At 48.0% G+C, this 16819-nt stretch overlaps 1 protein-coding gene across 1 annotated transcript in view; it reads right to left on the bottom strand.

The window, feature by feature from the left end:
• Positions 1–3160: 3160 nt before the first annotated feature.
• Positions 3161–16819, bottom strand: part of STK38 (serine/threonine kinase 38) — a 48418-nt gene continuing 34759 nt past the window's right edge. Inside the window, exons 9-14 of the mRNA XM_066237436.1 lie at positions 16055–16116; positions 8207–8324; positions 7094–7217; positions 6802–6897; positions 5737–5831; positions 3161–5108 (exon numbers count right to left, since the gene is read on the bottom strand). Coding sequence (XP_066093533.1) covers positions 4978–5108; positions 5737–5831; positions 6802–6897; positions 7094–7217; positions 8207–8324; positions 16055–16116 — 626 coding nt within the window. The 3' untranslated portion in view covers positions 3161–4977. The remainder of the gene's footprint in view (positions 5109–5736; positions 5832–6801; positions 6898–7093; positions 7218–8206; positions 8325–16054; positions 16117–16819) is intronic.

Here is a 16819-nt window from a genome sequence, read left to right on the forward strand (position 1 = left end):
GGGACCAAAAAGAGCAGCAGGGGCCTGCCCAGGCCAGTCCCCTCTCCTGCAGGGCCACAGGGCACACTGAGCTGCGTGTGCCCATCTGCCGTTCCTCTGTGCCCCAGCTTCCAGAGCCCCAATGCTCTCTCTAGTTCCTGGTTAGCTTGCACTTGAGACCCTTGAACCCTCAGACCCCACAAAGTCAAACGTAAACCTGAAAGGTAAGAGGACTCCAACGTCGCGTCCCCGTTTTGGTTTGTAGCAGCTGAGGAGCTGCGCCACGGAGGGCGGCGGATGAGAAGGGAGAGCGGAGTGCAGGCCGGCCAGGGAGGACCCTGCCTGCCCCATAGGACCTCTTGCCCTGCCCTGTCCAGTGGCCCTGCCCTATCCGGGTGGCCCTGCCATTGGTGTCTGCTGAGCCTTCAGCTCACCCAGCTGGAAGCCTGCGGGTGCTACCACCCAGGTGCTGCAGCATGCGTGCCCCAGGCCTGCCCGCGGTGGCGCGGGGCCTCGGCATGATCTGGAGACGTGGCCATGTGAGCGCACTGCTGAGCACTGCTTGGCTGGGGACACACTGCCCCAGACACGGCGTCTCCCTCCAAGGGGCTTCTGTAACCACAGGGAGATCTCTGTCAACAGTGCCGGTCACTCAAAGCCCAGAAGGGTGGAGTGGCCAGTTTTTACTGTGAGGGGTCAAGTTCACATGAGTATTCTAGAGGTGACACATGAACCAAGTTGTGAAGGAAAGATACCAGTTGTTTTGGGTCCATGAATACAAGGGGAGGTATCCCAGGCCAGCTCAACTGTGGGCAAAATTGTATTGTCAGGAAGGCGGCTGGGGTGATACAGACATGAGGCCAGAGTAAGGAAAGGCCGGGACCTCGGGCAGAGGCGTACTGGGAGCCCCCAAGGGTTGCACACGAAATGACATGATCAGACTTGAAATTTAAAAGAATTTCTTTGGTAATCCAAAGGATGACATACTTGAAAGAAGGACCAGAGGCAAAAATGTCATTTAAGAGACGAGTGCAGCCTGACCAGGCGGTGGAGCAGTAGATAGAGTGTTGGACTGGGATGCGGAAGACCCAGGTTCAAGGCCCCGAGGTCGCCAGCTTGAGCATGGGCTTATCTGGTTTGAGCAAAGCTCACCAGCTTGGACCCAAGGTTACTGGCTCGAGGAAGGGGTTACTCGGTCTGCTAAAGGCCTGCGGTCAAGGCACATATGAGAAAGCAATCAATGAACAACTAAGGTGTCGCAATGAAAAACTGATGATTGATGCTTCTCAGCTCTTTCCGTTTCTGTCCCTATCTATCCCTCTGTCTCTGTAGTAAAAAAAAAAAGAAAAAAAAAAAAGATGAGTGCAGCTTGACCAGGTGATAGCGCAGCGGATAGAGCATTTACCTGGGATGCCGAGGACCCAGGTTTGAAACCCTGAGGTTGCCAGCTTGAGTGTGGGGTCATAGACATGGTCTGAAGGTCACTGGCTCCCTCCCCCCATCAAGGGAGAAGCAATCTTTGAACAACTAACTACAAGTTGATGCTTCTCATTTCTCTCCCTTCCTGTTTGTCTCTGTGTCTGAGAAAGAGAAGGAGCCCACTGCAGTGTCAGGGAATGAAGGCGCTACTGGCAGGACAGGTGGCCCCGCTCCGGACCTGGACATGCTTACTGCTGGGAGCCCTGTAAGGTTTCTGGCTTGGACAGCTGGGGAGACTGAGCTAGAAAAAAAGGCTCTGGAGACAGGAGGAGCTCTGGACAGCTTTTGTCTGAGGCCAGAGGCCTTCCAGACGGCCATTTCCAGTAGGCAGTTGGCTACATGGGATCTAGGGAGATTCTGGGGAGTGGTCTAGGTAGGCTGGTCACTTTGAAGACCTCCACAAAAGCATCGTAGTTGAAGCCACAGTACAGGGCAGATATCCTAGAGATCACGAGTGAAAAGAGGGCAAAAGTCATCGCTATGAGGAGCACCGGTAGAGGAACAACCAACAAGGAAGTCGGAGAGGTAAAAACAGTTTTTAAAGTCAACAGTGTGAGTGCAGCAGGCTGATCAAGTAAGGTCAGGAGTAAAGAAGCCAATGGACACCAGTGAGCAGAGGAATTGTAATAAACCAGCATGCTCTATACACGGGATAAGTAATACATGTTTCATACAAGGGGCAGGAACCAGACTGGTGGGGGTTGAAGTGGGAGAGGGAAATAATGTAACAAAAGTGACTGCAGTGTTCTTCACAAAGCAGTAGTTCCTCTCAGCTCCTTGCTGCTGGTGAGAAGCCACACTGGCAGCCCCCAGTCCTGGACTGCTCACGCCCCTCTGCCAAACAACTGCTGACAGACATCTCCAGGAAACTTCCCTAAGCTTCCCAACAACCTGGGGTCGTTAACAGTATTGTTACATCAACACTAAAATTCACTTAACAATCGATGCTGTGTTCTGTTAAGCCACTTGTGGGTAAGAGTTCTCCACTCAAGCTGATCTGCAGTTCAGAAGCACAGGGCACAAAAATAATTCTGAAAAGAAACAGGCACTGAAGAGCCTGAGTCAAGGAGGACATTGACGGCCAGCTTCATGAGAAGGCGGTACGGCTGACGTTCTATTTGTTCCTAATTCCCTCTAAGAGCAGGAAACAGAATTATCCGTGAACAGTACCAACACTGAGCCCATCGCACACATTTCCAAGCCTGGGAAAGACAGGAATGCCAGCTGCATGGAGGGCCCTTGGCCCGCAGGTCCTACCCTGGTCTGCGCCCCTGCCTGCCTCCCTGCCTTGGAGGCTTCTCTCCCTGACTCAGGGAGGGCTGAGAAGTGAGACCCAACCAGACTCAGCTGGACAAGATCTGGAGACAGCCTGCTCTGGTAGAGATGGAGGAGAGAGGGGGCCGAGAAGTCCCATCCTGAGAGCTTGTGAGACCCCACGGTCAGCCCAGGCTGAGGAAAGGGGCTGCCAGCTGAGAGCACTTGTCAGAAAGGTCCCCCTTGGCCTCACTGCGAGGCAGAGCCCACGCCTCGTAACACAGAACCAGGCGCAAGAACACGTGTGGCCCCAATGGGAGACGGGACCGCCACACGGACAGCGCCTCAGGACCTCGGGTCTCGGCTCCCCTGTGACTGCAGAGTGCCTGGCCTGCCTCTCGGAACTGGAAGCCACACTTCAATCAGAATACATCACAGATTACACCTCTTTTCTTCACACAGTTTATTCAAAAGTTTACAAGTTAAAAGGTGGACATTTCTCCCTCCTCCCATCCTCCCTGCCACTCCCCAGCACAGTCACCACTCCTGTCACATCTGACCCATGCTTACCACACACACTCTTGCACAACACATGGGGGTCAACACCCCGACAGGTAATACAAGGAAATACAAAGTTGCACAAAAGGACCGCACTCACTTCCTTTTTACTAACAGCATGAATGAAAGATTAAGGGGCAGATACGTTACCTTCACCCAGAGTTAATACTTCCTTAATGTTCTTTTTTATTCCTCGAAGACATGAAGATCCAAAGCAGCTGCACTTACTACTGTGCCTTTGAATTCCACTTTTATTTCCTGAATGGCCAGGCTAGGACACACTTTCCTTTCCAAGCAGATCTTAACAACATCAAGACTGGCAGGAAGCAGCCTCCCAGCTGCAGCTTGGCCGTGACACTCAGCAGCAGGGAAAGTCACTACACGGGTGCAAATGATGCTTTCAGAGTTATCAACATTTTAAAAATATTAATGCATGAATGTGGAACCCCTCCAGTTTCCTGACACAGCCAAGTCCCTCTGACGGTGGTGGCAGCTGTGAAAGAAAAGGCACTTTGTGCTAGAACTCCGAGGGGTCTGGAGAGAACACCACAGCAGGCCCGTGGGCCCGAGTGCAGCCACCCTCCAGGGCGGAGAGGAACACTCCCCGGGGAGGCGTCTGCAAAGGAAAACTCCGTAACCACAGTTCCAAGGCAAAATGGTACTTGAAGTTGGGAGAGAAGAAATGCCGAGAGAGAAGACAGAACACAGCTGCACCAAGGACTGAGGAGTGACCTTGACAAAGATCTGGAGGCTGGCCCGCACTTCCCACGGGGCTGGTTCCATCACCACTTTCACAGAGGTTCCGGAGGCCGCGTAGGAGCAGCCCCTCAGCCAAGAAGGTGCCAGGTCCCCTGCCTCTGCCTGGCTCTCCACACCATGTTCCCAGGATTAAAGCCACGTTCCTGCTGGCCCATGGCCACAGCCGTCTTGGGGATTCTCCGACACAGCACAAGAAAAAGGGTTCTGCAGGTGGTCCGGACGCCTTGGCAACGCTCAGTGGCTTCAGGGCTGTCTAGGAGCAGCAGCGGATCAAGCTGGTGTTCTGCCATCGATACTCAGAAAAGCAGCACGAGTATGTCCGGTGTGTGGGAGGACATCCCTCAGTGGACTGAGGGTCTGTATCCTAGTACCATAAATAAAGTGCACCATGGAGGGAGGCTATAACAAGCTGCTTATCCGGGCCAGCGACGGGGAGAAATGACCATCACTGCCCGCAGAGGACGGGGTCCCCTCCAGCCGCAGCGCTGGCTGCCACTTTCATATTGCTGTTTCCTTAGCACTATGGAATGTTCCGCTGTAAAGACACAAATACTTGGTGGGCTTGGCAGAAAGGGTGTCACAAAATCACGGGAATTGGCTGTAGTCAATAAGGATACGTTACAATTTCAGAAAGGTTGGATGATGGCCGTTTTCCCCTCCGTTCCAATGAACTTAGGAAAACTCAAGTTTTGTTTAGTTTTTAACACCTATCAAATTGGCTCATGACACGTCTAAAGAAGCCGCTACGGCCAGTGTAGTAGAAAGGCTGTGTCCGCTCCGTGGCTTTCCGACGCCCTGCGCGGGAGGACCCCCTCACTGTCCCGTCAGGACAGTCTACCGTGATGCACGGGTGGGTGGGGCCATAAACTTCTTTCAGAAGCACGTGCGAGAGGAGGGCCCGGACGCGTACACAGAACTCCGCTCGGCGCGGGCTCCGAGGCAAGGGCGCTATTTGGCCGCTTTCATGTAGGAAGGGATGGCCCCCCGTGCAGTCAGGCCCTCGAAGCGCTTGTACGTGTAGTTGACGAAGACCCAGTCCTTGTTCTTGTAGTCGGTCTCGGGGTGATTACTGGTGGCCACTGGGAAAGAAACAGATGTGAGAGGTGACTCGCCACCTCACCCCGACGGACCACGGGGCACTGAAGACATGCCATTCTGAAGGACGCTCTGGTGTCTATTTGGGAAAAATTATTTTTCACTCTGTGAATTTTCTACATTTGCTTGCCAATATGTTCCTTGAACCTTTTTCACATATATTTTAAGTTTTATTTTCCCATTTCTTCCATTTCGGGTGACCTAACCTTTAGTTTAATTAATAGCCAGAGAACGAATCTCTGTGGCTCGCCCCCGGCTGGGCAGGCTAAGCACGGAGGTGCATACGTCCTGCAGGCCGGCCTCGCCGCCCGGCACCGGCTCAGGAAATACTTACGAGGAGCCCGAAGAGCTGAAGTCCCTCTCCACGCTCTCTACCCTGCTGTGCACACCTCGCCCTGAACCAGGAAACCATGCGCTTTCAGAGCAGAAGGAGGCAGTGCTGGTGCTATTTACCGGGAAACCATGCGCTTTCAGAGCAGAAGGAGGCAGTGCTGGTGCTATTTACCGGGAAACCATGCGCTTTCAGAGCAGAAGGAGGCAGTGCTGGTGCTATTTACCGGGAAACCATGCGCTTTCAGAGCAGAAGGAGGCAGTGCTGATGCTATTTATTACCTGTTGGCTTAAGAATATCAGACTCTGGAAACTCATCGAAGTTGGAGGTATCATCAATGCTTTTGATTTCAATAGATATTGCAGCAGGCCTCTCTCTGCCAAGAACAGACATGCCAAAAATTACTGTGGCTCGTGACCACATGGCCTATAGCGAGCCGCGTCTTCTCCGAAGAAGACCCCTGGTCTGACACGGAAGACCCCCGGCTGGAAGCATGTCTCTTCTCTGAAGAGCTTCTGACCACGGACCAACCTCACCAACTAACTACAGCCAAACAAAACACTGCAATGAAGAAACATAAATAACAACTATTCCTAGCTGGGAAGACCAGAACCATTCATTGTAGGAGGAGAGATTCAAGCCCCACAGTTCTGCACTCCCCGACGGCCTGCCCAGTCCACTAGAAAGGACACTCGGGCCTGGGAGAGGCCCGCAAGCAGGGCTCTGCCCCTCATCAGAGGTACCAATGATTAGGGTGGCTAAAAATGTGGCACAAAGGAAGCCAAGTCAAAAATCACAAGGATGCAAATCAGTACACAATTATGAAAGATGACAGCGTCTCACTCCTATCTAGGAAGAACGACCAGACCTGGCCGGGGGCCCACAGGAGCCACGCAGGCTGAGCTGGGCAGGCAGCACTCTCCAACCCAGGCCACGCCCCCTGCCCCCTGCCTCCCCACTCTGCGCCACGCCCCCAGCCCCTGAGCTTGCTCCTCCCTCTCCAACCCCAGCGCCAGCCCCTGCCCAAAGTCCTGCCCACGGTCCGTCCCTGACACCAGAGAGGTTGGTAAGTTCCAGGCAAACACACTTCTTAGAGGTTCCCTTCACCGTGGAACCCAGAGTTCACTGCCCTGTGGATATAACTGCTGGCTGCAACACGTCCTCTGGCTCAGGGCCGACAGGTAGCTCCAACTCCCAATCTTCACCATGAATTTAAATTGGGAAATACACCTGAATTCTTTAAAAAGATCACTTCCCTTACTTGGTTTGCCAATAGTGCCGCTTCTAAATTAGTATTAAGCAAACTAGACTCTGAAATAATCCTGAAAGCTGTTGTATGGATATACCTGATATGTTCCCAGTCAACACCTTCAAAAAAAGAGTTACTTTTGATTTCCTCAACTCCAGGGGCTCCAATCCTATGTTCCCATTCACAGCAGAATCTGGAAAAGACACAGGCCTTTCAGCATGCAAGCTGTCTCTTCGGAAAAAGAAAAGGAACAACCTCTCCTTTTTTAAAAAAGAGAGAGATGGGAGGAGGCAGGAGGCAAACTCAGGAAATTATGAAAGCTTAGAAAATGGATTCACTCCTGTCAAGAAGCCTGGGTAGGGATAGGGGAGACGTCCTCCCGCCCGTACCTCAAAATCAGGTCCTTGGCTTTCTCAGAGATAGGAACTTCTGGAGGAAAAGTCAGAGTTTCTTTCCAGTTCATCACCTTCTTATATGTCTCCTGAGGGGTCTCAGAACAGAAAGGTGGGTAGCCTGTAATAAAAAAGGAACTTGGAGGTTTTATATCGCTGAACTTGGAATCCGAGATTATTCTCCTCAACATGATGCTATGGATCTTTAACGACCTTGTTCTGTCCTTCCCTCCGTGACATGGACAGGAGTTCCACTCTTTCCCGAACCCCCAGAGCCTCGTGAAGAGGTGCTCTGTGGCCAGGGAGAGAAGGGGGTGCAGGAGAGCTGCAGATGTGGGAACCACTGTGCCCGAAGGAGAAATAAAGGGTGAAGCATCACTAAGAAACCCAAGGCTAAGAACACCCGTGTGTGGGTCAAGTGCCACATTATCTAAGAAAATAGCATGGTTTTCAAAGGGACCGCCATCCTTCTTTTGAAAGCTACAGGCAAGAGGATAAGTGGTCACAAACCACATCACCCAGCGACCCACACATAGATCCCATTCGCCCCACGGGCATCCACCCCGTGCTCCCCGGGGCAACCAGACGCCACGCCTGTCGCCCGCACAGACACACTCAGGACCACTAGACACCCTGCCTCTTCCAGTGCTTGCAGGCATGGGCCCACCCCCACTGGTGGGTCCCCTAAATGAGAGCTACCATCTAAAGGAGAGAGGTCACAGGGTTCCATGCTGTGAAGCCTTGAGGGAAGGGGACAGCGTGGGGAGTAGAGAGAGCCAGAGGCAGGGCAGGAAAAGCGCTCTGCACACAGCGGACGTCCAGTCACCGCCCGCCCGGGGACAGGGGGAGCTGCTGGACCGCGAGGACTGAGCAGCAGGGAAGCGTGGGCAGTGCTCCCCGAAGCAACCACAGGATGCCCGTGTGCCGAGAAGAGAGTGGGAAACGGTTTGGGGCCAAGGCTTTTTGCCCTGGTAAACTTAACTTTGGAAGATGAGGGAGGGCGGAGAGCTTAGATCAAGCCCAAACTTGATCTAACTGAAACAGTTTGCTGTCAGCAGAGGACTCTCCCCCGGCTACACAGAAAACACCATCTGGAAGCATGCAACTTACCGATGAGCATCTCATACATGATCACTCCCAGCGACCACCAATCACAGAGCTTGTTGTAGCCGGTCTGCATGAACACCTCGGGGGCAATGTAGTCAGGAGTGCCTACTGTGGAGAAGGCCTGAAACACGCGCCACACGTCAGGGGGGCCCAGCCAGCGGGAGGATGCCCCGAGTTCTTGTCTGGAGACCAAAGGCCACCAGCCCTCCTGAGCTCCCCACAGACTAAACGTGCAGGAGGCCTGGCTGCTCTACGGCAAACCTGATCTGCCAGAGCGCTTCCGAAATGAACACTAAAGCCCTGTCAGCGCGAGACCCCAGGCAGCAGGAAGGGCCCGCTCTGTATTTCTTACTGCTGCTGAGACCAGTCCCGGCACCTCCGCAGAGAGGACCTTATGAACCCAACACTGCACATAAAAAGAATCTGACACCCAAAATGGCTTTGCCCACGGCGTCAGAACTGGTTAAGTGACAGAGTGCAGTTTGGAAATTGTCTTGCTCCAAATCATCCCTCTTTCTATCATCTACATTCTTTGACTTGAGGAAATCATAATGGGGATTTTATTACCAAAAGCTAAAGTTAGGCCCTGGCTGGGTGGCTCTGTGGATAGTGTCGACTCAGCATGCCAGAAGTCGTGGGTTCGACCCCAAGTAAGGGCACATAGGAGATCAATCAATGGGCATACGACTAAAATGGAACAACTAAGTGAAATCAAGTTGATGCTTCTCTCTCTCACTCTCTCCCATTTCCCCTCTCTCAAGTCACTGGGAAATTTTTTTTAAAAAAGAAAAAGCTAAAGTTATAACCTATAGGTCAAAGGTTCATAATGTTTGTTTACCAAATTTAACTACTTATACACAGATACAGTTCTGAGAGGAATGTTTTCTAAAATCAAGTAATCTCTCCTCACAGACCAGGCTGCAGTTCTGAGGAAGCACAGCGTCCAGCGTGCTCGGCACTGGGGACTCGCCACGTGGTGGCTCTAATCTAGGAGATGACGGTATTATCTGACTTCTAGAATTAAAAATTACAGCTGTGCCTGACCAGGCGGTGGCGCAGTGGATAGAGCGTCGGACTGGGATGCGGAGGACCCAGGTTCCAGACGCCGAGGTCGCCAGCTTGAGCGCGGGTTCATCTGGCTTGAGCAAAAAAAAAGCTCAACAGGCCTGACCTGTGGTGGTGCAGTGGATAAAGCGTCGACCTGGAAATGCTGAGGTCGCCGGTTCGAAACCCTGGGCTTGCCTGGTCAAGGCACATATGGGAGTTGATGCTTCCTCCTCCTCCCCCCTTCTCTCTCTCTATCTCTCCTCTCTCTGTCTCTCCCTCTCCTCTCTAAAATGAATAAATTTTAAAAAAAATTAAAAAAAAAAAAAAAAGAACCAATTATAAAAAAAAAAAAAAAATTATTTAAAAAAAAAAAGCTCAACAGCTTGGACCCAAGATGGCTGGCTCGAGCAAGGGGTCACTCGGTCTGCTGAAGGCCCGCGGTCAAGGCACATATGAGAAAGCAATCAATGGCCTGACCTGTGGTGGTACAGTGGATAAAGCGTCAACCTGGAAACGCTGAGGTTGCCAGTTCAAAACCCTGGGCTTGCCTATTCAAGGCACATATGGGAATTGATGTTTTCTGCTCCTCCCCCCTTCTCTCTCTCTCCCCTCTCTATAATGAATAAATAAAATCTTAAAAAAAAAGCAATCAATGAACAACTAAGGTGTTACAACGAAAAACTGATGATTGATGCTTCTCATCTCTCTCCGTTCCTGTCTGTCCCTATCTGTCCCTCTCTCTCTGTCCTTGTAAAAAAAAAAAAAAATTTACTGCTGTGTTCTTTTAAAGACATTTATTAGGAAGTACTGCAAACATCCAGAAACAAAGCAGACACTATATAACCATTACCCATATTAAAGTTAAATAATCTGCCATATTTGTCTCAAATCAGTTGTCTTTAAAAAAATAAATAAAACTAAAGAAACAATTAATCCCTCCCTCCCTCTCCACTGAAGTTAACCCCCCCTGGAGTTTTGTGCTAGGCTTGTAGGAACACTCACATAAGTAATAACCTAATATTAATTTTTGTATATTTCAACTTCTAATAAAGGGTTTCATACTGTGCTGTATTAGTCTGTAAGGCTACAACTTGCTCTTACTCCAATTATAGGTGAGACTAATTCATGCAGCCCTAGCTCACCCATGCCACTGCTGTGTACTAGTCCATTATACAATGTCACAGTAGTTTGGTTTTTTCTCCATTCTCCTGTAAATGGGCACTTACATCGCTTCCAATGTTTCACTAGCACAAATACCACCTGAATGAACATTCTTGTAACTCCTCCAGGGCACTTTTGCAAAACTTTCACTAGGGAATGTAAGAGAAATAGTATCACTGGGTCTTCTACTTAATCAGACAGCTTCCAACTGTCCAAAGCCATCACGCCTAGTGGACACCCCAGTGGGAATGAGCTCCTGATGTTCCGGATCTCACCAAAATTCGCTTCCTCAGACTTTATCATTTTTACCAATCTGATGATTATGAAATTGGATCTCTCTGTTTTAATTTGCATTTCCCTTAATTCCAATACGGTTGAGTGCTAATGTTAATCAGTCATTCGGGTCTTTTGTTCAGATCCTTTGCCCATTAGTTGTTTTTTCTATTATTTTTTTAGTTGTATTATCTTTTTTCTTATTGATTCATAAAATTTTCTTATAAATCCAGGGCATTAATCCTGATTCAGGACATTCATCCTTTATAGTTGTAAATAGTGCAAGTATCTTCTCCCAGTCTGCGGCTTATCATTTTATAATGATTTTTAAATGATGTAATATTTGTCACATACCAGAAATATGTAATTATTAAATCAAAAAGCATAATAACGAAAACGAATACCCACGAGTTCAACTGAAGAACAAAAATATTACGAGTATCTTTAACACAAACCGCGTGCTCCTCCCCCCAGCCCTCCTCACCCCTCTCCACACCCCAGTATGTTTATCATTCCTCTGCTTTCCAAAGAAATAGAATTCGCCATGTCTCTCGAAAGGAGAGCTTTTTAACTTTGTCCTTGAGCTTTGGAAAAATGGTACCATTCTACATGCAGTCTTCTGCTATTTGATTTTTCCTTCAATGTTTTGTTTCCAAAATTGATCCATGATGTCACACATAGCTACAGTTCAATTATTTTCATGGCTGTAACATTTCTATTCCAGAATGTAACCATTTTCCTATTGATGGGCAGGAACCTCTCAGTAATTGGCAGTTTTTTACTGTTATGAAAATGTAATAAACATTTTTTGACATGTCTCCTGGTTTACAAGTGCAAGATTTCTCCAAGACACATGACTAGGGGTAGAGCTGCTGGGTTGTAGGCTGTGCACATGAGCGGCAAGGTAATTCCAAAGTAGTGGGACCATGGGATTTATCTTCTCATTTGTGTCTTTCTATATACAGAAACTTTCTTTAAAGTAGTAAAATAAAACACGCTTTTCTTTATGATCTGTACTTCTTGTATTTGAGAATGTTTTTACTCTGAGGTCACAAAGATTTTACAGCATTTGCTTCTAAACTTTCAGTTTTACTTTCCATCTACAATTTATTTTGTGTATACTATATAATAGAAATCCACTTTTCCACACACATAATTATACATCGTTTTATCAATAAATACATTAAATAACATAAACACCAGGACTTGTTAGTTTTTTAAGTTTTAAGTCTGAAATATGGATTGGGCATACCTCAAAGAGCAGAAAGAAATATTTTCATTCTAATTGCAGAAAGTTAAGAAAGTATAAAAACCTTTCAATTTATAAACTAGATTTATTCCAGCAAAGCTGAATATTAAGTACTGTCAATCTATTCATTCAAAGATTTCTATTATGAAACCAGAGCTCTCCTGACTGGTGGTGGCAGAGGGGACAGAGTGTCAACCTGGATGCTGAGGTCACTGGTTCGCAACCCCGGGCTTGCCCAGCCAAGGCACATACGGGAAGTAACTATGAGCTGATGCTTCCCACTCCTGCCCCCCTTTCTCTCTCTTTCCTCTCTCTAAAATGCATAAATAAAATCTAAAATGAAAAGGGAAAAAGAAAAAGAAACCAGAGATCTGCTGCCACAGGAAAGGAATTACTACAAGATACTAATGTATTAAAAAAAAACTCTCGGAGTTGGGGCACATGCGGGAATCCGGGAATCCGTCTATCTCCCCTCCTCTCACTTAAAAAACAACAAATGAACTCCAGGAGTTATAAAATACAAGCAGCAGCAGGCACAACTGGTGACAGGAGGCGAAGCTCTCACTCCGGGGCCTCAGTCCAGCGCCTGGGGAGCTCAGGCTCCTCTGAGCACCTGGGAGGAGCTCTGTCTCGTCGAGGACTGCCCCCTTCCCCAACTTCTGTCTGTTTTCCAGCCAAGGCGTCCTCCAGCTCCAGGCTCTTAGTACCTCAAATCCATCCTTTTTCCTTTTGTTGTCTGGACATTTACAGGGTCAATCAGAGCTATACTCTAAAAGAGTTTGTTGGCTGTTAACAGTCATTTCAAACATATGACACGTTCCAACTTATGTTTCAGTTAGGGTTTCGGGGGAAATAATTCCACTTCCTACTCAACCACTACTGTAAAGTTACACTAAAAAATAAATAAAGTGACAAAGATTGGATGCCTAGATGTACTTCAACTCTCACCTCTGTGGTTTAATAATACAGCTGACACTTACCTATTCCCTAGTCAGTTGCCGGGCCTAAGGCTTCCCAAGACCACAGAGCAATTTGAAACATTGCAGTATGAAGTCTGTAGCCAGGGAGTGCGCCCACAGCCTCTGCTTTACTCAGTGGCTCTCAATGGACTGAAAGTGATAAGGTGGGTGAGCAGTACGAAGCTTATTAGCCTAGAGCAGTAAAGCAGTAATTCCTACTACGCATGCACTAATGTTCCCTGCCGCTTGGTACTAGCTGCCAGGGACCCCTTACCACAGGTGAAGAGTTCGGGGTTAACCCTTGAGTAGTGCGTTTTTCTCATGCTCACTGACGCTCCATGAGTGAGTTGTTTTTCAAAAAATGAAATCAGTTCCAGTTACAGTTTTATTAACTTAAAATCATGTTTGTTTGATAACCAATTTGTGGAAACAAGAACACACATTGGCCTTTTTTTAATGTTGCCTTACACACTTTTAAAATAAAAATCTTTGTTATGATCTTACTCTGGATGGTCAGGAGGCACAAGGATGTACATGAACATTTGTACTGCTCAAAGGGTTAAAGGACCGTTTAAAGACTAAGAGTTGGCTTTATTGCCTTCAAGTTATCAAAACAGGCAATAAAAATTACCTTAATACATTTCCATTTCTACCACAGATAAAATAAAAAGGCAAGAATGTTAATCACAGCATGAGAACCTTAGTCTGCTCAGACTTAATTTTTAAAAGATCTTAAACTATTAAAGGATACTGCACTTCAAATACAGAAACAGAACTCTCCTTTGTAGACCTGTAAGTGATTCCTAGTAAGTTGGACATGACCCTTTGGTGTGTGTCAAAGAGCATAAAGTCTGTCTCAAAACATAGGATACTTAAGGTACTTAAGCTTAATTACCCCCCAAATAAATATTAATACAGCAGCCAAAGGTTAAATCTTGGCTTGCTTTAAAAGAAAAAAAATCAAAGAAGATTCTTTACCTTTTGTTAGCTTCCAAAACATAGGTAAATGTCAATTTCCCAATAATGTAGAAGCTACTGATTTTTTTTAATGTTTATTTATAGAGAGTGGAATGGAAGGAGAGAGAGAGAGAGAGGAACATGGATCAGTCTGTTCCTGTGTGTGCCCTGACCGAGGATCCAACCACAACCTCTGTGCTTCAGGACGAGGCTCTAACCCACTGAGCTATCCGACCAGGACAGAAGCTGTTGTTGAGAAATAGTCTCTTCCTTAGAGGGGCTCAACCTTCACTGCACAGAATTACCCAGAGTCCTTTTTAAAATCAGATATGCGGACTATATACCTAAAACCAAGTGAGTCAGAATCTCTGGGGAGGGACCCGGACAGCAGTACGCCCTCAAGTTCCCAGGTGACCCTGGCGCGCAGCCCTGGTTCAGCTCTGCTCCATGAACAGACATCCCAGAAGTCCTGACCACCTTTACTCCTGGCATTCCCTAACCCTCAGCCAGCTTGTAAACAGTGTTCCAACCACACCGAGTGTAGACATTTAAAAAGTATCCGAGATCCTAAGGAAAGGATACGATCACGTGGCCAACTACACCAAACTTAAGTATCCCCAAGTTAATGTCACAGGAAGATGATCAGAGGTTAACTGCATATCTTGCAAAGGTGTTTGGTTTAAATAATTGCCTCTCCCCAGGCCCAGGTTTAACATAAAAACCATAATGCTCAAAGCACAGTCTGGGTCCACATATGGGCCTCAAAAAGTTAGAAGAAAAAAAAAAAGGCAAGCCCTTCCTTTCATTCTTTCTTAAACAATTCTATAGGCTTCCACTTTCACATGACAGCTACTTACCAGTGACCTTGCTAAGTCACTGAGTTCTCTCCAGAGAAGTCTAATGCAGCACTTCCCTGAGCGGTCCGGTTGACAAGCAGCACCGGGCAGACCCGCCAGTGGCTACCGTGTTTGCACTGACGAGAAGCGCCGACTGTGCAGCAGGCACGCGCACCGTCACCACTCTGAGCCGGTCACAGTCTCCCCCCAGTGCTATTCTCGCACTCTGATGACTGCTTTTAGTTTACCTCTACCATCCTCAAATCCGTTCACTACAGGTTTCTGGCAAAGCCTAAGTATGCAGCCATACACATTTCCGTTAACTCTCTAATAACTAGACATCAGGACGTGTTCCCTGCACTTCAGATATGAACCAATGAATTGGAATAAAAGTTTGCTGGGCAGCAACATTTTAGTGGTGAATTTGTACTATTTAAATAACTTTCTGTCTGACCAGGCAGTGGTGCAATGGATGGAGTGCCAGACTGGGACACGGAGGACCCAGGTTCGAAACTCCGAGGTTGCCAGCTTGAGCGCAGGCTCATCTGGTTTGAGCAAGACTCACCAGCTTGAGCCCAAGGTCGCTGGCTTGAGCCAGGGGTCCCTCGGTCTGCTGTAGCCCCCCAGTTAAGGCACATATGAGAAAGCAATCAATGAACAACTAAGGAGCCACAACAAAAGAATTGATGTTTCTCATTTCTCTCCCTTCCTGTCTGTCTGTCCCTCTCTGTCCCTCTCTCTATCTCTCTCTGTCACAAATAAATAAATAATTTCCAATATACAATCATGATAAATCCAATAATGCCATTTTTAAACCTGCAGCACATGATTTTATGTGTATTCAAATATTTTTAAGGTAAGTAATGAGTATTTCCCTTAATTTTCTCTTCCAATTTTCAACACCTGGTTCTGTTTTCCACTGCTAATTAGGAAAGGGCAGGGCCAGTAAACTGAGGAGTCTTGACTTGCGGAAGCGAACCAACGTTTGAGAAGTCTGAGAACCACTGCCTTACAGCTCCGGGAGGTATTTGTACTTAGTTTCATTTCGAGAGACCTCCAGCTTAAATATGACCCCTTTACCACCATAAAAATAGGAAAAAGGTGGAACAGGAAGGAAAGGGGCTGTCACCACTGTAAAAGGTCAGAATGATGCCATCTACTGAAAATGCCACAACCAAAACAACCTATTACTTGCCTTCAAATGATGAGTTTGGTGCTACTGACATAGTGACAGTGCCATGTTACGGTCATCTTAAAAGCAAGGGAGAGACATGCTGCAAACATTTATCAAACTCAAATTTATGTGCATATTTTTTGAGCATATTCAGAGTTGGCTTGTAGCATGTAAGAAACTACAGATATTACTTACCAGCTGACGTCTATTTCTTTTCCAGGTCTCTGCTTTCCTTTTGGAGTTCATGTTCTGGAAAGCTAAAAGTTGAAAACAAGTTCTAATCAAAGTTCAGACAGGAATGTTGACCACTTTTTTAGGCTCCAGTTCACACCTCATGAGACCCTCGAGTTTGCCAATACATCAGGACAACACAGCGAGTCTACAAGCCCGACCCGGGGCACGTGTCAGTCACGCCGTGAGAGCGGGCAGCTCTTCCAGCACCTCAGGGGGCCACCGAGGACAGGGCAGGCCCGGGTCACAGTGACAGGGCTTTTAATCAGCCCAGTCCCGTCGGAAGCAGAGGTCCTGAGGCAGGCCTACGACATGGACAATCTCTCGAAATCACCATCACACTTCCAGGAGCAGGAACTGTTCACCAGAGACTCCTGAATCTGTAATTCATTATTTGATATAAGCTTCTCTAAGATGAGCTGCAGTTCTATTACGTGAGTTCAGTGGCTTGCTAGTGCTCTGTGACAGGGACACTCATAACGATAAATGTCTATCGGCTGTGAGAGAAAGCAGCACCTAGGATGGCTCTGTTCCCAGGACCTTCCTCTGCGGCCGATTTCTCCCCAGGAACCTCAGGAGCACTCAAAGTGAACTCTCGGGCCCGTCACACTCCGGGGCCCCTCGGCCTGCCCCACTGCCCGGGCGCAACGCTGAGTTCTCCGAAGGCTCCACGGGAGGCTCTCCCAGTCCGTCCTGCCCGTTCCCGTGGCCGGGGGCAGCTCTGCGAGG

The sequence above is a fragment of the Saccopteryx bilineata genome, chromosome 1 (assembly GCF_036850765.1).
Source record: "Saccopteryx bilineata isolate mSacBil1 chromosome 1, mSacBil1_pri_phased_curated, whole genome shotgun sequence".
In the NCBI taxonomy this organism is placed as follows: Eukaryota; Metazoa; Chordata; class Mammalia; order Chiroptera; family Emballonuridae; genus Saccopteryx; species Saccopteryx bilineata.